The sequence below is a fragment of the Phyllostomus discolor genome, chromosome 7 (genome assembly GCF_004126475.2).
Source record: "Phyllostomus discolor isolate MPI-MPIP mPhyDis1 chromosome 7, mPhyDis1.pri.v3, whole genome shotgun sequence".
In the NCBI taxonomy this organism is placed as follows: domain Eukaryota; kingdom Metazoa; phylum Chordata; class Mammalia; order Chiroptera; family Phyllostomidae; genus Phyllostomus; species Phyllostomus discolor.
In genome coordinates, this window is record NC_040909.2 from 21,772,427 (window position 1) to 21,795,115 (window position 22,689).

The following is a 22,689-nucleotide window of genomic DNA, read 5'->3' on the forward strand; positions in this document are numbered from 1 at the left end:
AAAGAGAAACAGCGGACTCTCTCATGAAATGTAAGCAATAGCCCAGTTAGGACATTGGGAATGCAGGCTGTTTTTGACACCAGTTAAGTGTGAAAATGTGAAAATGACCTGCACAATGTGAAATTACTTCTCCTTTAGCTGAGGGCTAGCAAAATCCAGAAATCTGTACTCACTGTTCGATTCTGAAGTCCTGAACACTTCAGTGTCTGTGAACTAGGAACACACTGGAGGAAACTTGGGGTGCCCTCGGAACGAGGACCCTGGGCCAACGTGAAAGACAAGCGCTCGGAATCTCTTCCCAACGTTCTTCCCTCCTTGTATCACCCCTCTCGTCTCCCTCCCAACACACCTGGTCTAGAGATCGACCTATTATAATTAACTTACACCACAGCGTAAAACCTAAGAACGAGTCCTTCTTCCAGAGATTCAGGCAATTTAAATTTTCTCTGTGATTGCGGAACGAAAGATTCAGTTTAGAACTGGGTTTGAGTTCCAGTTCTGCTACCTATTTCTCATGTGACCTGCGTGTCACTCAGCCACTGCTGGGCCTCAGCTTTCTGATCCACGGGGTGGGGCGGGAGACATTGGATAGTGCCTTTACGGCAAAGTTGCAAGGATTAAATGAACTCAACACATTTCTACTGAATGCCTACTGAATCACCAGGCATTGCTCTAGGTGCTGGGAATACAGGAGAAAGACAGCAAAAGTGATGAACTCCCTGTGACCTTGGAGTTGGCGTGCTAACTGGAGAAAGGGAAACATAATAAATTCATAAACAAAGAAATGTATAATGCAGGAGGGCAAGGTGCTGTGGGGGAAAATCCAGTGTGGTTAGTGGTGGCGGGGAAGCTCAGAGGGAGCACAGGTGGTTGGGAGTTGTCGCACAAGAGTTTCTCTGAAAAGGTGACATTTGAGCAGACAGGAGAGGAAAAGTGGAGTGAGCCACGGCCGTTCGTGGGGGCAGACCATGCAGGCAGACAGGAGGGGAGATGCGAAGGCTCTGTGGAAGGAGCATGCTCAGTGTGTGAGTCAAGAGTGAACTGGAGATTGTGAAAAATATATTGTGAACAAAGAGAGTTCCGAAGGGTCTTAAGCAAAGAACTGACACCACTGACTTACATGACAAGAGGAGTATTCAGTGTAGGGGTGTACCCTGCGGGAGGAGTAAGGTGGGAGCAGGGAGACCAGACTTCCTGTGAAAACTGGGGGCGGGGAGCAGTTCTGAACTCCGTGGCTCAGGCCAGAGTGTTACTATGGAGAAGTGATGAGAAATGGTTAGAGCCTGGATTTGTTTTGAATGTTCATTTTGAGCCAGGAAGACGGGGTCTAGCTAGGCTGTGTGAGAGGAGTCAAGGGTGACGGCAAGGTGCTTAGCTTTACCGAGTGGAAAACCTGAGTTTTCATTCATTGAGACGAGGAAGACTGGAGGAGCTGCTTTGGCAGGAGCGGGGTAAGGTTGTGTAATGCGCTGTTTATTTTGGAACAGTTAAGTTTGAGGCGACTGTTGGAAGTTCAACCAGAGCTGTCAAATAGGCAATTCGGTGTGTGTGAAAGCACTTGATTCATGGCCAAGGCTTTGTGTGAATATATGAACTCAGGTTAAAAACAAGTTAATTCATGTTACTCCATGACAAGTGTGTTCTTTCCTCAAGGCCGGAGCAAATGAGTAGACAGTCGGGTTCACAGATGGAAACCATTGCTCCTTCCGACAATCCTGGGGGACACCGTCAACTTTTTTATTCTGAGCAGTAGCAGGAGCAACAAAAACAAGCCAATGATAACAACCTAGTGAGAAAAGCATTGTGGAATTCCTTGCTGTACTTCAGATATAAGCCTATCTCTGGCTTTTAAATGGACATCATTGCTTCTCGCTGTAACTAGCTATTTTATTCACTATTAGCCTTGACTTGTCAATCGAAGCTTAAAATCTAATGAGGATAACCAAATGAAGATTTTGAAAATTTGATGGACCTAAAGTATCTATTTTATTGTCTGAAACCATGTAAAGCCTTTCCTACTAGCTGACATCTCATTAGTAAGCAGTTCATCATTCAATTTTATAAAAACATACCCCAAGCCCCCATTAAACATGTAATATTCTCTGACAGATTTATCTTAAATTATATTTGATAAAATTTGTAATGAAAGAACAAACTATATTAAAAAGGTTTTAGATGTTAATATGCATGTGGTTTAGTTTTTATTGTTAGTTTTTAAACATCTTAGGTACAAGTTTTACCATCATTCCATTTTGGAAAATGTCTACTGGCATTACCGAAGAAAACAATTCTCCCAGTAATAGATCTAAACATTAAGACAGCACGTCTGAGTAGTGCAGAGGTTGTCCGAGACACTAAAAATAAGTAACAAACAAGCTTGATCCTCTTACTGATCTACTTTTAAATGTGCTCAGAATGCCCACTTTTTTTTTTAAATAAAATATCCAGACCCACAGGATTACAGAAAAAGCCAAACTACGAATTGGCTACCTCTACGTATTTCTACTGTAAAAACAAAGATCCAACCCTGGCTGGTGTGGCTCAGTGGACTGAGTGTTGGCCTGAGAACTAAAGGTCTCCAGTTCGATTCCCAGTCATGGCACATGCCTGGGTTGTGGGCCAGGTCTCCAAATGGGGGTGTGCATGTGGGAGGCAACCAATAGATGTATCTCTCCCTCTTTCTCCCTCCCGTCCCCTCTCTCTAAAAATAAATGAATAAAACCGTAAAAAGATAACAACAAAACAAAAATCCAGCCTGTAATCTAACATGACCCCTTAGTTAGGATGTTATGTCACTAGAAGCTTGGTAAAACATGAGACATTGTCTCACAATATTTCCAAAGTGTTTTTAGTTGAAAAAAATAACACAGGATAAAAACATTTTATGATTTTGCTTCTGAATTTTCCAAGTACACTTGTTAATTTTATTAGGTGTGAGACTTAAAAAAACTTGCACATTATTCACAAAAGCAGAAATAACTGAACAAAAGAAAGTGTGAAAATGATCCTACATCTCATTGGTAGTAAAATAAATGAAAATTAAAGCAAGTGCAAGGTATCACTTTCTATTTATTAGACCGGCAGAGATTAAAAAAGATGAGGAATTCCGGGAGTGGAGGAGTGTTCCAGACCATCATGTTTGGGTGACAGTGACGGAAGCCAACACAATTTTTCTGGCGGGCAACTGGCCCACCTTGATCAAAATTCAACTACAAGTGTGTGAACCCATCTACCCAAGAGTCCATGTCAACAAAACTGCCTCAGGAAATAACACTGCAAGTATATAAAAATATGTGATCATAAAGATGTTCGTCACATCACCATTATAACAGAATTCTGACAAGAACTTAAATGTCCATTCATAGAAAATAAATTCTATTTGATATATTTATGTAATTGAACACTTCAGAGCCTCTGTAATTGTTATGTAGTTACGTGTTTTTTGGAGAGATATATATAGTGTCGGGTGAATATACAATGTTAGGTAAAAAATTTATTCTTAAATCATGAGGAATATGTCCCAATATTTATGTGCATACAAATCTGTGTGTAGGCACAAAGACATAGTTGTATGTATACATATGTGGGCAGAGAACAAAAATGTCAAAAGAAAAAAACGGTGTAAATAATTACGTTCTGGATTGAGATTATAGGTAATTTAAAAAGTTTCCTTTTACTTATCTGTAATTACTTTTTATTCTATTAAAATGTGTAGACATTTGTAAAGTTGAAATATTAAAATATGCATGAGACTTTTAAAATAAAAAAGTGTAGGTTTTGAGCACAGGAGTAATTACCCATAAAATAAATAAGAAAATGTAATCCCTGGTACAATATAAAGCAATTTCTCCTTTAAAAAGAGATATCGGAAACAGATTCAGAGATAGAGCGCTGGCTAACAGCTGTGGGGTGGGGGCTGATTGGGGATGATGGAGGAACAGACAAAACAGAAAAAGGAAAAAACTCCTGGACAGGGACAACATTCGGTGCCTCTGGGGGAGGGGAGAGGAGAGAGGGGAAGGAGGTACGGGGGCACAAACGGTGAAGGAAGGAGACGTGACCGGGGTTGGTGAGCACACAACACAGTGCACAGACGGTGTGTTGTGGAATCGGGAACCTGAAACCCGTGTAATTTTGTTGACCAGGGTTCCCCCCCCACAACCAAAATTCAAGAAAAAGAAATAAGAATAAATAGATATCTGAATTATAACATTAAAATGTATGTTTACACTGAAAAAGAAATACAGTATTAAAAAACTTGGGAACATACCAGCAATTCATTATGCTTTTTTTTTGGGGCCGCAGTCCATGGTTATTTCTAGAGTTCCATTAAACACATATTTCCCCAGAGAAATAATATTACTAGTGATTAACAATTCCACTCATAACTTGGTATTAGATACTTAAGATACAATTAATACTGTTATACAAACAAAGATGGTGTAGATTTAGTAAAAGATGCACAAACATATTGATCACATGTATAAAAAAATTAAGGTACAACAACTGTACTGAGACACAGCATTTGAAAGTGCAACAAATACTCAACCTATTTCAATGTAGTATACTAAGGATAATGAGCCCTGCATACTCATGAACATTGTTCTGCTTGCCTTATTAGAATTTAGGCGAATTGAAATAGTTCATCTCTGATTTTGAAAAATCAGGCGCTGAAGTGTGGGATGTTCAAACTGGTGAAGCCCTACTCCCAAAAAGGTCCCGCGGCAAGGAGAGTCATCCAAATCACTCCCCTGACCTTGAAGCAATATACTTGAGTACTATAGTATATAAAAATCCTCACTAAGGCTTCCAAGTATGAGAGTTTGGGTAAAGTTCATCTCATGAATCCAATCATTCTGCAGACTAATTTTATGGTATGGATATCTGATAACCATTGGATAGCCAATCGGACTTATTTGTGAGCGTCTGCTCTTACCGACAATTCTCCCCGACACCCACTGCTACCTTGGGTTCAGTCTTCAGAGCGCTGGAAAATGCTGGCTGAATCAAAACGTGTGCTTAAGGTTGTTGGAGAAGAGCATTGGATGAGGCCAACAGAAGAAAAAAAAACAAAACTTAACCCCAAGCATGGATTATGTAGATTAACAGAAGACTAGAAAATGCATGGGCTCAGTACTTGAAAACTCTTAATAAAAGTCTTTGTTTTAGTTAACAGCTGTTAAGACACTCATACACTTTCCTCCCTTAGAGTAATGCATATCTGTCTACAAAATTCAATTTCTAAAGCTGATAAATTAGGTAGTGACAATATGCTCTGAAAAACTCCCCATAGGTTTCTAGTAAATGTGCATTTAAATTGTGATGCGAATGACCAAAGTTTGGTTTTTCTTTGTCCTGAGACATTGCCTTATCAAATTCACTCAGTAGAGGGATTTCATTTTTCTGGTAATATTCTTGAGAGGTATTAATTCGTTTTGTTTTTTTTTTTTTTTTTGCCACTCCCAGTAAAGGGAAACCAAGTAGCTATTCAAAAGCAGACTGGCTGGCTATGGGTCAGATATTCCTCATGTAGAACTGAAATCTACTTTCCTGTAACTGATGCCCTCCCACTTCTATTTCGGTCCCATCCAGCCATCCAGGGTAGAGCCTAACCCCAGCCCACACCACAGAGTTCCTGAAACATCTGAGCACAGATACAGCGTTCCTCCCACGCGCTATTTTTACAATACTCGTAAACCTCCTACAGGGTGGCTGTGTATAACTCAGTGGAAAGTACGCGGTCCCTGGAGTCAGAGGTTCGGTAGATTCTTGGTTGTGCATTACTGGAAAACCTCTTTAAACTTCATCATCTGTGAAAGGGAGCATCCTAGCCTTACTTGGGTGTTCGGGAGGAGAAATAAGCTGCACAGCTTACGCCCACTACGGTGCTTGACCCAGTGAAGAAACTCGAGACTGCTAAAAGCTCTCTTTCCCTTCCCAGATTATTGGTTTGTCCTTAAACTAAGGAGCTTAGAAGTGAGTGAGGCACCTGAGACACTGTGATTGGTTCAAAGTCCTGGAGATTGTACTTCTTCTTTTTTTTTTTAATATTTTATTTATTTATTTTTAGAGAGGGAAGGGAGGGAGATAGAGAAACATCAATGTGCGGTTGCTGGGGGCTATGGCCTGCAACCCAGGAATGTACCCTTGCTGGGAATCGAACTTGGGACACTTTGGTTCCCAGCCTGCGCTCAATCCACTGAGCTACGCCAGCCAGGGCTAGATTGTACTTCTAAAAATTTCTCCTTCAACCTCAAAATCCCATAGTATTTTAGTCAGCCAGGAGCCCACAAATTTTACTTACATGAAAATAAAGCAGGTCTCTCTCTCTTCTATCTTGCATCATGATTTCTTTCTGATTCTCAGTGAAATACTACACATTTGGCCAGGTTAAATTCCATCTTGTTAGTTCTGCCCTATGCTTGCAGTCCATCGAGGCCTTTTCGGAAATGGAGTTATTTTAGCTAACTTACTAGCTTTCCCTTCTACCTCTGTTTAATCTACACATTTCTGTCATGTAGAACTTGGACGAGCCCACACATTTTCGGACACACTCGCAGAACCACAGCAGACCCAGAGGCAGCACGACCGCCTGGCCTGAGTGTGCGCCCCCTCTCCTGCCCTGGACTTCCGTCCCTGAGGAGGCTGCCTGGAAGGGGTCCTCCTGCCTGCACTGGCGCTGCAACAGGCACTCCCGGTGATTCAGAGGGTGGTCCAAGTAGAATGGAAGGACATACGGGTTCTCATTCAGTAGAAGGAGAAAATATCAGTATTAGATGTACTATGGCTCTGTCACCGAAAACCTACCAAACGCAGCTCTGGGTGGTCACCAGTGCCACCAACTCTGTCAGCTTGGATACAACATATTGTGTAAAGTAGTAAGAAACATGGGCTTTGGAGCCAGACTTTCTGGGTTCAAGTCCTGGTAGCACTATTTGCTTGCTGCATAATAATGAACAAGTTATTTAGTTTCTCTACACCTTGATTTCTCCTTTGGTAAAGGAGAATTAATAGTTATTGCTTTTTTAAGAAAGATTTTATTTATTTATTTTTAGAGAGGGGGTGGGGAGGGAGAAAGGGAGGGAAACATCAATGTGTGGGTGCCTCTCCTGTGCCCCCTACTAGGGACCTGGCCTGCAACCCAGGCATGCGTCCTGACTGGGAATTGAACCTGCAACCCTTCAGTTCACAGGCCAGCACTCAAGCCACTGAGCCATACCAGCCAGAGCTTTTTTGTTTTGAATTCAAAACAATATACAAGCATCAATGGAATAGAAAAAAGAAAGGAAGAGAGGGGAAAAGCAGGAAAAAGGGAGGAGAATTACAGAAAGTCAGGGTGAAGGTCTTATTCTTGCTTTTCTTTTTCTTTTTTTAGTCCTCCCCTGAGGATATATTTATTAATTTTAGAGTGATAGGAAGTGGAGATGGAGAGAGAGAGACTGACTGAGAAACATCCATGTGAGAGAGAAACATCTGGTTGCCTCTCATAGGTGCCGTGGCTTAGGTATGTGCTCTGACTAGGAATAGAACCTGCAACCTTTTGGTGCACAGGACAATGCTGCAACCAGCTGAGTGAACAACCCAGCCTTGGCTGCTATTGCCTTTTAAAATTGTTCACTACAACCTGCAAATCAAATAAGTTTTATTTCCTTCTGCACTGAGAGGTAAGTCATGTCGAATGAGAATTCTTTCTTGGTACTCAATGCATGGAGTCAGTGTCCTCAGGGTCTTTTCCTTTCCAAAGTGGAGAGCAAATTTACACTTGTCAAATGACTGACTTATAGGCAATAGAAAGGAATGTAGAGAATTCTTAAAGTACATAATCTCAATTTAAATAAGTGCTCATTCTCCCGTGTTCTCATTACATTGTACTCTTGCACTTTCTCTAGTCATTTATTATGCGTTTCAATTAATCAATCATTTGTACTAATGGACTATTAAAACACCTCTTTACTGAATTTTCTTGGCATGATTTTTAAAGTCTTGTGGGTCACACTTTCCGTTCCAGGGCACATGTCTCCTTTGGGAGAGCAGCTGAACAGTGGAGCCCTAACCTCAAAGCTCCACAGCTGGTGCCATGAGCCTGGCCTTGGGGGGCTCCCTCCCCCTTTGCTCTGGCTCGGGGGCTTGGCTCTGGCTTCAAGCTCCAGGGCTGGCAGCAGCCCAGTGTGACTCCCCTACGTTCAGCCCTAACATGCTGTCTAATGTTACACTTAAACATACACCACAGAAAGGGGACCCTGAGAAAGGACGAGAAAAAGTGATGAGATGTGAATTAAGGCCTGGGGGGTGTGGGGGAGGAATAGCCTGTAATTTTGCACATTCTGCCTCTTTTTACACACACTCAGCCCTGGGATGTTGTCTATGCTAACAGAATAGACATTGATTCCTGCACTGGTATATTTAAGAATATGTATGTATATACACATATATAACAACATATATTGCTAAAAATGAATGAATACTTCATACTGACCTTAGGGGGTTTAAATGGATAGTCTGGTGAAAAGGTAATGTCCAGGAAGAACACCCCTCCTTCATAGACAGACCCCGGGGGTCCCAATATAGTTGACCTCCATTCGTAAATGTTGTCTCCTTTGGGTCCGGCACTGAAATAAGACATACAAAGGAAATGTGCTTTGAGATTATCTAAAGCTTGTAATTTGAAAAAAAATCTATTTATGGTAACAACAAATTGAGTATTTTCATAAAAACACAACAAAGTTAATAGGTTCATTATGATATCCTCACTATTCTATATATGAAATATGTTGGTATTAATAAAAGAGAACAAAGAAGACTCTGTCATTCACAACCTTAAACCTATGATTCAAGGGCCACAGACCACAGGTGGAAGCACAAATATTTAATAAAGCATGAAATTACTTGTGACATTCTGAAAAGGGTACTATGGTCACAGGGCCAAAGAGACAAATTTTCAAAGCCAAAAGAGCAGCTAGAGAGAAAAAAGGAGTCTACTATTCATTTTGTTAACAACTGAGAACACAAATGAGGTTCATGGAGATCAGAAAATCCTCATTATCCATAAAATTCAGCTCAATATCATATCTCATCGATTCTCCATTTCTCTGTCTCCACCCAGCGACTCCCTACCCATTCTCCTCTGGCCCGCCCCCTTCCACCCCATCACCACTGGTGTGGTCTGCAGGAGATAGGACATTTTAGTTCACTTCATAACTGTGTTTTATAACTGTTTACTTTTTCTGTCCCTCCCTAGAATAGAAGTTCCTTGAGAAATAGGCCTAACAGATTTTGCCTTGTCCTTAGTGTCTAGTACATAAATGTTTGTTGGATGCTGATGGACCACGAGCAAAGCCAGCAAAGCTCCGTGGCTACTAAAAGCAAACACATGTCTCCGGGTCTCAGAGAAACTCGCTGAGGAAGGAAAGGCCCACACGAGCCAACAGAATTGTGCTACTTCTCTCAGGTGAACAGAAGGGCAAAAACAATCGAGCTTCCGGTGTTCTTTGCGCTCTATCAAGCTAACATCTACACCCAAAGCCAGAGATTGTCCTCATGCCCTGCGGCAAAGTGGGCGACCCTGTGAAGTTGTGTGGGAAAGATTTTACTGTCAACAGAGATTTGGCTTCTCCCATTCTGAAATTAGTTTGTGTCTACAACCCCCCACCCCCAACCCCGGCACTGTTGAACAGTGTATAAAAAAAGCATGCATCTAAAACCAAGTTGGGATTATTCTGGGAATTCGAAGATGGCTTAATAGCAGAAAAACGTTAATGAATCTACCTCATTAAAAGATTAAGTGGAAAAAAGAGCGATAATTCAATAGATGCAGAAAAAGTACCCAATAGGCTTTAATAATAATAGCCATTCATGATAAAAAGTGTTAGCAAGACCGGAATAGAAAGAAACTTCTTTGACCTAACCTGATAAAGGGCATCTATAAAAACCTCACAGCAGCTAATATATTCAATGGTAAAATATCAAAACCACATCCTTTTAAAATTGAGGAACAAGAAAAGGATGTCCATTATACCCATTTCAAACTATTACTGTACTAGACGCCACGTTCATCAAGGCATGGTGGTCACAAGGGAAAGAGAGGCACATGCATTAAGATGGAAGAAATAAAACTGCTAACATCTGCAGTGTTTATGAACACAGAAAATACTTCCCAAATCTCTACACAATTTATTAAATTTAATAAAAGAGTACTTGTATAGCAAAGTGGTTGAATATAATAAGATCAATATGTAAAAATCAAGTGTATTTTAATACAACTTAGAAAATATATTTAAAACACCTTTTACAGTAGTATTAAAAGTATAAGGAACCCATGGATAAATTTCATAAAAGTACAATATTACTATGAAGAGAATTATCAAACTTATTGAAATACATGCAACAGAATTCAATGAAGAGAGACACCAACTTTATGGGTAGGAAGACCCAATATACTACAAATGTCAGTTTCCTCTACACCGATCCAGCGAAAATCTAATACAAATCCAACAGTTTTTAAAAAAACAAAACTTGACAAGTTGATTCTAAAATGTGTCTGGTAGCTCAAAAGAACTTAAACCTTTCCATGCGCACATAGAAATCTGATGTATGTTAGAGCTGGTGGGGCTGGGAAAACAGGTTTTGTATTTGGAAAAGAGAGAAACTGGTTTGCTTCCTAAAAAAAAAAAAAAAAAAAAAGATGGACCTCAGTCACAGATGTGTTAAGCACTTAAATGCAAAAGTCCAAAGTTTTGGAGTTTGACTAAAGGGACTGCTGACAAGGTGAGCCGCGCAGCTAGACGAGATATTTGGAGCATATAAAATCGACCGAATTCTAATGTCCAGAATACACAAATTCCTATGAATCAGTAAGAGAAAGACTAATAATACATTAAAAAAGACATAGATAGGCATTTTCAAAGACAGGAAACATGAATTACCAATAATCATATAAACACGTTCACTCTCATTAAAATCAGAAAAATGAAAACAAAATTACAATTTGATGTCATTAAAAAAAAAACATAGAGGCAAAACCAAAGCCCGACAGAGCCGAGTGCTGTGGAAGAGCAAGGGCTCCGGTGCACGCTGCTGAGCACGTCCAATCACCTCGGACAAGAATGTGGACTCACCTACTTAAGTTTTTTTACATATACATATACACATACATATACACACACACGCACTCCTATATTACAACACAGTAATTGCATTCCCAGGTACACAGCCCAGAGAAATTTTTATATATGTGTACCAGAGGGCATGTATGAGAATGTTCACAGCAGCACTATTTATAAATACCAGCACTGGGGACAACACAAATGTCCCCTGATAGAAAAGGGATACATTTACCCAAAGAAATATTACACAAGCAGTGAAAATACATAAACTAAATGAATGGATCTTAAAAATATACTGGATTAAAAAGCACATCTAAAAGGAATATATATGATATGATACTATTTCTACAAAGTTTACAAACAAGCAAACAAGAAAATATCCTGCCGAGGGACACGTATACATATGTATTAAGGCGAAAAAAAAAAAAAAAAGAACGAGAGAACAAAATTCAAGGGAGTAGTTTCCTGGATGGAATCAGAGGGTGTGGAGTAGCACACTGGAGCTTCAATGGTTCCAGTCATGTCCTGCTCCTCAGTACCCACGGCACTCAGGAGTTTCCTGTTCTATGACTAGATTCCATAACTTACATGTTAGACAGGTTCGTATACAGTATCAAATTTTCATACTAGGAAAAAGTATGCTAAAAACGTCCACCAAAAGGTTATATGGGAACAGCAAGCAGCAGCATGTCTGCAGAGTGTGATCCTGCTGGATAAACTAGAAACATAATTATTTTATACTGTACGTGGATACATATCTATGCCAAAATACTTTAGGACGAAAACCGGAGAGAGACATGCATGACAGTGGCTGTGTTAGGAACAGGAGGGAGACTGGAGTGGGTGATGGAACAAACAGGTCTGGGGGTGGGGAACAAAGGAGAGTTCATTTTTATCTCTGTGTTTGATCTCTCTTATTTAAAAAAGATGAAGAAAAAAGTAAAATCACAGCCAAGGTTATCGCAGAGGGTTGAAACATGTTGAGAAGCAGTGGTGCAAGGGACCAAACGACAGCCTTCCTGCCCCGTCCTCCCTTCTACCTGCCTCTCCGGAAGCTGCCAAGGAGGTGCACGCAGAACACACTCGGGCCAGATGACAATTAAGCTTTGGCAACAACAGCTCCTTGTTGCCAGACAAGCTCACTCATTCAGATGAATACAAACATGGTTACACCCTGAGCTATAATTAGACCCCACATGAATAGGTAAGTTTATCAGAAGGAAGGGCTTAAAAGCAGAGCAAATTATAGGTTTGTAGTTACATTACTTCAAGGTAGATGAAGAAATTTAGTTTGAAACGTACACACAGGAGAATACAGAGCTGTGAAACAATGGGCACAGACTCATTTCCCCAACACAAAGGTGTAATTTCTGTGGGTCACCACACACACACACACACACACACACACACACAGAGTTATATGATTTAGGCTAACTGAGGAGTCACCAAATAGTGCCACCAAAGAAGAGACTCAGAGGAAGGCAGAGGAGACACCCCACAGGAGGGAGTGATGTCTGTGGATAACTGGCACTCGGGCGCTCAGTCAGAACTCCAAATTTTATTGGTTCTTTGAAGCCAGTCAGCTCGTCTATGCAGTTAACAGTGAGTTAAATAACAGGGCTAACATTATCACTCTGGGTTGGTTTACGAGGCCTCAGATGTACCTTTTAAAGAACACGCTTTCTGGCCTCCTCTATCACCTTTTCTAAGTGGCGTGTCCACAGCACCTGGAGTCCCAAAGCGTACGGCAGTGGTTCTGGGCAATGCAGCCCTACGTCCCACCCCTCTGTCGGTGCGGCCCACCTGGGGACCCTGGTGTGGACATCCGGAAGTGTTGTGCACAATACAGTGGCCATGCCGGCGTCGAACATGTGAAATGTGGCTAGTTCAAATGGAGATGTGCTGTAAGTGTAACATATATACCGAGTTTTGATGACAATGCAAAAAAAAGTAAAATGCATCATTACTTTTTGTTAAGCATATGTTGAAAAACGATAATATCCGGGATGTACTGGGTCAAAATAAATTAAAAGTAACTTTACCTGTTCCTTTTTACTTTTTAAATGTGGCTGTTAGAAAATTTAAAACTACACACATGTGGCTCACACAGTGCATTTCTATTTGATGGTACGGTCCAATATAATTTCCTGTGATAATGGAAATGTTCTGGCCCTTATCCTTATCCAGTATGGTGATCAACAGCCACACATGCCATTAGGTACTTGAAATGACATTGGTGGGCATGAGGAAGTGCATTTTCTGTTTAATCTGACTTTAATGAACTTAAATCTAAGCAGCTTCCTGAGGCCAGTGGTCACATACATTGGGCAGTGCGGACCCAGATACACTCGCATAGCCCAAACTGACCGAAATGGTTTTTAATATGTCAGAATTATTTGGATCCATACAAAACAGAAGAGTGAGCTTTTATATACTTTGATTGGACCAAAGAAGGGAGACACAGATGCTGCAAACTCTTTTATACTTATATGCGGATCAAGTAAAAGTTGGTGCTGGAGGACCGCTGTGGTTCAGAGGGGTGCTGAAGAACCGGGCGCGAGCTGTCTGTCTGAGTCCTAGCCCTGCCACTGGAAATCTGTGTGACCCTCGGTAAACGTGCTATTGCTCTCCGTCTGAGTTTCCTCATTGGCAAAGTGACGCAATGACAGGCACTGGCCTTGTGTAGCAACTGTGAAGTTTCAGCAGCACTGTGCTCACAGAGCTTGACAATGGGTTCTGTAATGGGCCCAATTCCTAAGCCTCCAAATATCTGCTGCTTTGTGTTTGTTGTTATGCCTTGTGGATGATACATAAGTTCACCAACACTCAAAAGGTAATCACCCGGTGATTGTATGAGAAGGGTGTGAGGTCCCTAGGACTAGAAAACAGGTCACCGAGACCGCAGATAAATCATCACCATCACCCTCACCACCATCGTCACCCTGCATCCTAACCTTGAAGTGGACGTAGGTAGACGCGGCAGAACTTTGGGGCCTGTAAGAATTCGTAGCTACTACTCCCAGGAAATCCAATCTTTCATGGACTAGCATGTTTATTTAATATCAGGATTTTTAGGTGTGATGTTAATTAGCAGTGATTTCCCATCTGCAGTATTCTTAATAATCAATACCCTTACTTTTTTAATTTTCAGATTTTACTTTTTAAAGAAAAACAAACACAGCTAATAGTTACACTTCAAAATAAAATGCAATCAGATAAATCTATTAAAATGCAAATACCAGTTAGCAATTACAGATTGGTTAAATGCCCAAGCTGCTGTCTGGAGAAATTCAGTTAGAGAATCAACATTACAAATTGTGTCCAGCTCTCCATGCTACCGCCTGCAGGGGATGAGCCTTTAGATATACATAAAAAATTGGTATAATTATAATAAAATTGCTTAAAAGGACGAAGCAGTCACTGTCTTTATTTAAGATCATAAGATGCTTTAAATACATCTGAATACTTTTATTGTGCTGTGCCCCAGATGTGACTCTGAGGCCAAGAGTGTTTTGGCTGTGTTGGCTGCCTTCTCATTTCACGCTGCCTGAGACAGGTCAAGGGAAGGACGCGGGGGCAATGCTGGGATCCTGGCTTCACAGGACAAGGAGCTTGCCTTTGAAGAGAATCTCTGATGTGCCACACTGACCTGAAATCCACAGGGGCAGGGTGGGTGAGGAGGAGATTCCAAGGGATTTCTCAGGAGCTCTAGCAATCCCTGCTTGTACGCTGGGCTTCATGCAGCTGAATTCATCTCTTCCAGGGGGAGGCACGTGGTACACACACACACACACACACACACACACACGATACGCTGTGCCTGGTCCAAAGTCCCTCTGGATGCAAACAGCTGCAGGAACACTGAGCTTCTGGACTACAACACAATGATACATGGATTTCTCTAGTGTCAGACTGGAAGCAAAGGGTAGTTTCCATCCCTTAAAAGAAAATGTGAAGGTAAGGCCCAGATAAGTTACAGGTAAGGACCAGAGGAGAGGCAACTGAAGAGGGGAAATGGCACAAAACTGAATAAAAGAGAAAAAACAAACCACGTGGGGGTGGGGGAGGTTCAAGGAGAACATCTTCCTTCCTCTCAAAGGCCTAGACTCCTCTTTAAAGGTGACGACATTCCATGCAAACACATGAATCATGAAAGCAGTTGTTTATGGGTCTTTTCACGTTGAAAAAAGAAGACAGTTAAGTAACGGCGCAGTTTGGATCACAGGAAAAAACACCCATTCTGATAGTGGAAAGGCATCTATGACTGAGAAGGCACTGAGAAAGGGGCCAGGATTATAGCTCTTGAAAGGACAAATGGAGAACGGCATTTCATAAATTCCTGAGGTTCCCTGTGTTTCTATTCAATAATTTTTTAAAGACTAATACCCCCAGAATCCACTCTCACATCTTAGGAGGTTAGGATACAACAGTGCTGACAGATGAAATCTATTCCACACACTAAGCTTCAAGCAGAACTGGACTGTTAATATTTCCTCCTTCAGACAGTTTCTTTCTGGTCCTGAAGTATCTGGTCCTTATTCTTGAAGTAGTCCAAGAAAAATAATGACTTGATACATTTTGTCAGTGAGTGCCTCATAGCTGGGAGGACCTTCATCCTCAATCCCTCTTTCTAGAGCTGAGATGTAAAGATAAAAAGTGATTTCAGTTGACTATAGTTACCTTTTACCAAATCTTAAAGTTAGTACTGTTATCTACTTTGTATCTTTTGTTAACAGTGTTAATAACGTAGGAGAAAGAGAGAGAGAGAGAGAGAGAGAGAGAGAGAGAGAGAGAGAGAGAGAGAGAGAAAGGACAGGAAAAGAGGACTTTAAACAAAAAATAATTACTGCTTAATAACCTTGGTACTTCCTTTTCCCAGAGAAGGCAGTAGCTAGCAAGACAGTATGCTTAGTGATTAAACTAGCCCTCTGTAAGTTACTGAGGACGGAGGACTCTTAATAAGTTCACGACACCTCAGACTTCCTTATTCCTTTCTATATTTTACGTAAGGATGTTTCTGTATGTGTGTAGTTTATTTTCCCAATGTGCTATATTGCAATGAGTGCATAACTTTGCAAAAAAAATTTTAAGAGACACACCTGTATGAAGTAGTGAGCAGGGAGAAGTAGAGACCCTGGGGAGCAGAGAGGAAGATTGCGTGAAAAAAAAAAAGTATATTCTTCCTATCCCTTCTAGGCCACATTTTTATAAGACACACTCACTTGTAAGCACAAAGATAAGTCACTGGAGTAAAAAAGAAACAGATTATTTTATACATGTGGGTTGTTAGAAATAAGGTTACAATTATAAAAAGTTTGGGAATCATCTAGTTCAACTTTTTTGTATCACAGAAGCAAGGATTAGAACTGAACTCCATTGAGCTCTTAGACATCAGGCATACAACCAATCAGAATTACTTAAAATACCGAATTATAGAATTTTTAATCTTTTAGTTAGCTGAAAGGACTCTAGACGTAAGCTGAGTTATTCTTCCTCCTTTTCGACATATCCTCTCCTTGCAGGAAAAATGACTCACTTGAGCAGTATGGGGAGTGGGGTAGGGACAAGGGGAATAATTTGAAAAAATGAAAAAGCTCCCCCCACCCCCCACTGAGCATCACTTCCATCCAAAGCCTTCATTTCCAAAGTGATAAAATGAAGGGTCCGCAAAGTGAAATGCTTTGCCTAGGACCTCACCTGCAGGAGAAAACCTGAGCCCTCTGATCCTAAGGGAATGCTCTTACCATGTCACAGGTGCTGCCCATTTGGAGGCCTCAGCAGGAAAAACCCAAGGTGACCTTGACGAGAACCTGCCCGACTTAAGATAGGAGGCCAAAGACCAAGACCAACATCTGGATTTTCTTTTACCTTTTAATCCTGGGCATGTTTCAAGGACTAGTTTCAGAGGTGGCGAATTGTTATTTTTATTTTGGCTATCAAATTCCGTTTTATAGTTTTTCAAACTAGAGATGGTGATCTTGGACTACTTTCTTCAGCAGCCCCAACACTTCCCACAACCACACGTCTGTCGTCCACCTCCCACCCTACTCTTCTCCTAGTTCCCTGTTCTGTGCGAGAAATGGGAGGTCTCAGGCGCTCAGGGCTTCCAGCATCAGCCTCTCTTAGCGGTGCTGTGAGGACCATTTCAGCATGTGAGCTAGCCAGGGAGCTGGGAGTGTTTCTTCATTATTTAAAACTTCCCGCACACATGTATTAGGCAAAGTGTTAACGTGTCTACTGATGTTATCTGCAGGTTAAACACGCTTCTGACAGGACTGCAAGCCACTGCTGTCGGTATACAGTGCTCAGGATGCAAAATCCTTCTTGAAATTTTTCAGTTTTTGAAAATATTACTGCTCACTGAGGACAGACTGTAAGTGCTCTGGTAGCATTCCAAATGCAGCTTTATCACTTTCTGTCAAAGTAAACTATATCAAAGTACACATTCCGTTTCAAAGTTGAGATGGGCAGATCTTAGGGACATTTAACTATTCTTAGGATACTTAAGATTTATTTATTTGTATACTGGGTTAAAAAGCGGTTGCTTCCCAAGGAGATTAAATACCTTCAATACACTCAGTACGCATTCCGTTGGCTAAGAACATCCTCTGTTGTTGGGTGGGAATATGGTCAACAATGATTTCTTCATACAACTGCCTAATTTATTCCAAAAAGGTTGGCAGTGATACACCACAACCCACATGCGTTTTCTCTGTTTCCCAGGCACTGCTCTCCGGCTCCAAGACCCATCACCACTGTTCTCTTCCACCGGGCTGCCTGGAGGCCGAGGTCAGCGTGGAGCAGGATGAGGAAACAAGTGAACCAGAAGGCTAATGGCAAAAGCAAACTATACACATAAATACTAAGGAAAGATTTACTGAAGAATAATAAAGAAGTGTCTTTAATAAAACACTAGTCTGCTGGTATAGCACAGTGGTAAAGAAAGTGGACTACAGATCCAGAGAGCCAGGGTTCGAATCCTGGCTCTGCCTTTTACTATGTGACTCAAATCAAGTTTAACTCCTTGCTGTCTGGGTTCCTTCATCTTTGGAAGAGTGGTTACCTCAAAGAGTTGATATGGCCATTAAATGAGTTAATAATATAAAGAGTTTAAAACAGTGCCTGGCCCATTTATTATTATTATCATCAGGTGAGCTAAAGCTCGCCTTGCCTTTTAGCCCTGGACTTCAAACAGGAAAACAGGAAGAGTTTCTCTTCAAGGGCTCTAATTCTCCCTTTCTGTACTTGCTGTATGACACCTTGCATGCTAACGTCTCTTTCTATCCCCCGTAATTCTCCCCATTAAATACTGAGCTTAGGAAAAAAACTGACAAATGACTGATAAGTCCACCTTTCTTGGTTTACGATTCAGTATAGAATAGCTTCAGTTTTGCATTTTCCACCCCGTAATAACATCGGAGACGACGCCAGGCCAAGACTCCCCTATACTCTTTAACAGTAGCTTTAAAAGGTGCCCTCACACCTCCACCATATACACACAATACCACTTCGGCAAAAACAAATAACTAAATATAGAGACGCTAGTTTTTCCAAGTTTAGGAGAAGAAAAGCTGACTATCGGCCCTGTTGGGCAGGAAAGGTGTTACGTGGCTAAAACAGGCTGTAAGTAATAACTCAGCAATAACTAAAGGACGCTGACTGTCAGTAAGAGTTGGTGGCCAGTGGGCTTAATTCAAAACTTGTCTATGATAAATTCGGGAGACCAAGACCTCCACAAGATCAAAACACTGGCTAATAGCATGCTAAGTCTCATTTTCCATAGTTTCCCCACCTTTCCCTCAGAGCCTGTAATGTGTAGGGCACTATACTGTGATCTCAACAAAACAAAACAAAAACAAAAACAAAAGAAACAAAAAAAAAAACCCCCAAAGGGGCTTCCCATCTCGGCAGCAGCAGAAAAGGCAGGACGTATATCCGCCATGGGATTCATAAGCAAAATGCTGTGAGAGCTCTGTGAAAAGGATGATTTAATATTGTACAAAGTTTATTAGTCATGGTCTCTCCATCAATTTTCTACAGAGACTATTATTACCTTTCAGGTTTCAGCCCCTGTCTTCTCCCTTTGTAAGCAAAACAAACACAGATTTCACCGAAGATCTGCCATTTAGGAGCAACCAGTCTGTAGTATCCCTTAATAATCCCTGTCAATGCAGGCTACCTTTGAGGGATTGGGTGGGTTTTGCTCCTGGCAGTGCTGCAATAGTGGAAATGACTTACGACGCCCGGCCTCATCCTACAGTGTCTGCTAATAGGCAGGGTTGTTGGCTGCCAAGCAGATTTAATTTACCCACTTCTCCGTTTGCATTAACCTTTGAATAATAAAGCACAGCTGAGGCTGCTGTAAGAAACAAACCGAGGAATGAATAATTAAAAACACCTTCTCAGCCTCGCAAAGACCAATCCCTAACCATTCGGGGAGCTTTAATTGTGACTGAACTAAGTATTAAAAAGGCTAATTGTATTCTTTATAAACCGAAACAAATGCTAAGGACACAGTATGACTGCAATATATGTAATACGTGAAAAGTAAAGCTCTGAAAGCACTTAGTAATTAGTTCAAATGAAAAAAAGTAAGAGTAGTCTGATTCTAAAGAAAAAAATACTTGTAGAGATGGGCACTCATTGTCTACAAAAGAAAAAATTGTTACTACTTAGAAAAAGCTATTATTCACTTGGTGCAGGTGGACCGGCTGGAGTAGCATTTGAAGGGAGAGATACGTTGAAGCTAAAACAAAAGGCTGAGAACAGCATATATCATCACTGGAAGACCCTGTTGTCTTCGAGTCTGCCAAGTGCTGGGCCAGCACAGCTGGGCGCTTCTTTGCTCTTGATGAATTTAATTTTCCTTCTGGAACCCCAAACCAACCAAATGCAACTGACGTTTGTATGTGGTAAGATCACAAAACAGTCATTGCTACTTTATATGCTTGCTAAATGTAGTTAGCATCCAATATCGTATTCAAATCAGAGAGCACCCTGTTTATCTGAATAGTTGGAAACAATCTTCTCTATTTCTAGATCTGAAACAAAGGGCAGGACATCCCCTTTCAATCAAAGAGGGCAGTTCCTCCCGTCACTGACTTTAAATTATTTATGTTGAATTTCACTTTAGCTAGGAAGTTTTTTTAAAAACTATGCTTTACTTATTTATTTTCTAAATGTAAGGCCTTTTCCTTTACTTGAAAAAACCCCCCATATTTTCAGTGCCCTTCTGATAACCTTTCAGTTACTGGAACATTAGGGAGGTGGAAATCATTTTTCTGTATTATGTAATTCTATGGTTTTTTTAAATGGCCTTTTATTTTCCGTTTTTATGCTTTTCTTGTATATCTAACTTAAGGATGATTCTCTGCACACACTTGGTAAAAGGACGACCAAATGAGAACAAGAACTGGATTTGCTATTTTAGTAAAGACCAGCTTCTTATCTAAGAGAGAACAGAAATACTACTTTTTTTGTTCTTGCAGGTCATGCTCTTAATATTTTCTTGTCTTACATCAGTTTTTAACATAATAAAACTAACTACGGGCTTGCACTGAACTTGTCTCCTGCTGGGACCAGAAACCTTTCAATTCCACTTGCAATTAGTCACCATCGGACAGTTGGTCTCATTACTTTATTTCTTTCGAACAACACTACACCTTTGCTATCACCCTCTAACTCAGATTTCTTAAAAAATTTACCGTGATGTTCAGTCCTTGCCTTTTTCTAACACTTGGTTTGTAACACTGGGTTTCACTTTAAGCTGAGAAAAAGGAAGGATTCCTACCCCTGGGTTCCCATGGGCCAGGACTTCTTTGCCACAGCGCCCACTCTGGGTTATGCTGTCTCCAGCTCTAGCTGACTCCAGTCCCTGGGAGCGGGCACTGGGTCTCACTCATCTTTGCACCCTAGGCAGCTGCAGTGGGGTCTGGAAACACAAAAGATACTCAAAGGTTTTGATTCGATGTGCAAATTCACAAAGAACGGATGCTTATAAAACTGACCAGAGAAAGTGCTGAGGGCAGAGTAGATACTGCATGAATGTATGATGAACTTTTGGGGTGGTGGTGGTGGTGATATTTTTTAAAATAAACTTATTTCAGAAGTTGCAGATTTATAGAAACAGTGCTGAGGTGGTACAGAGTTCTTTCTCATACATCCGACAGCCAGTTTTCCCTCTTATTAACACCTTCTACTAGTATGGTACACTTGTCATAATTAATCAGCCAACATTGATACATCCTCATCATCCTCATCATTATTATTAACTAAAGTCTGTCTCTTACTGAGATTTCCTTAGTTTTTGCTCTAGGATTCCATCCTGGTTATCATATTATTTAGTTATGCCTCCAGAGGCCCCATTCTTTTTTAAAAATAAAAATTTAAGTTGAGAAATTGGGTTAAGTTATATATGGAAACACTGTACTATCTTTGCACCTTTCTTGTAAATATAAAGTTATTCCAAAATAAAAAGTTAATTTAAAAATATTGAGAATAAAGACAGTGCTTTTCTTGGGTTGCCTTTAAAAAAATTCCCGCATGTACACGTTTAGCTTGCACAAAATGTTTAAATTTTATTTTTAAAAATTTTTAATAAAAATTTTTATTTGTTTATTTTTAGACAGAGGAGAAGGGAGACAGAAAGAGAGGGAGAGAAACATCAGTCTGTGGTTGCCTCTTGCACGTCCCACAATGGGGGCCTGGCCTACAATCCAGGCATGTGCTGTGACTGGGAATCGAACCAGTGACCCTTTGGTTTATAGGCCGGTGCTCCATCCACTGAGCCGCACCGGCCAGGGCAAAATGTTTAAATTGTAAATTAAAGTATATAATTACTCATCTCTCTACACAGAGGTTTCCTCCCAAATACTGTCAAACACTTTACATTAGCTACACCCTACCTAGTTCTGCTAATGATACTCTAACACGATAGTGCTCAACACTATTAGTAAAACACCAAAATTTAAAACGACTTGTATTTTGTAGAGGAGAGGTACAGAAAGAGGTGAGGGCAGGGATATCTCAAATGAATCTGGTTTGACACACATAATCTCAAAGGGTCTAAATCCAGTTTCTTTGGTCCTTTGTTCCCCAGATCCTCAACTGCTCCATGGGATACAAGTTACTTATAATTTTACAAAGCTCAGTGAAAACAGATATTAAGTAAACAAAAAGTTAGCTGGATACCAATGGTTACTTTCCATCAGATCATGATATTTTAGGAACTCAAAATATTTTCCCAAAGCTATCTCCCCTTTATCTAAATATTACAGAGAGCTGTGTCATTCAAGATTTTGTTTAAAGCCAATATGGCAATTGAATACTTAAGAGAAATGATCTAACAATCCTAGAAACAGTTAAAATTTGGTCAGTGGTCACTTGTCAATTCTGTAGGTTATGTCCAAACTGTCCAGACGTCTGTTTCTGTAACTTACGTAAGTAAGCAGCAGAGAATGCATCACCATCACCACCACAGCCCCACTACAACTGACAGTCAATAAAACCACTTTTTATCAACAGGTACAATGTATTATATAATATATATAAAAGGAGAGTAGCAACCATCTGAAGAAGTCAGGTAGGA

At 40.7% G+C, this 22,689-nt stretch overlaps 1 protein-coding gene across 1 annotated transcript in view; it reads right to left on the reverse strand.

Annotated features, from left to right (window-relative positions):
* The window catches only part of LOC114501818 (ubiquitin-conjugating enzyme E2 E2), a 262,437-nt gene that overhangs the window by 60,511 nt on the left and 179,237 nt on the right, over nt 1–22,689 (reverse strand). Inside the window, exon 4 of the mRNA XM_028518570.2 lies at nt 8,477–8,609. Within this exon, the coding sequence (XP_028374371.1) occupies nt 8,477–8,609 (133 nt within the window). The remainder of the gene's footprint in view (nt 1–8,476; nt 8,610–22,689) is intronic.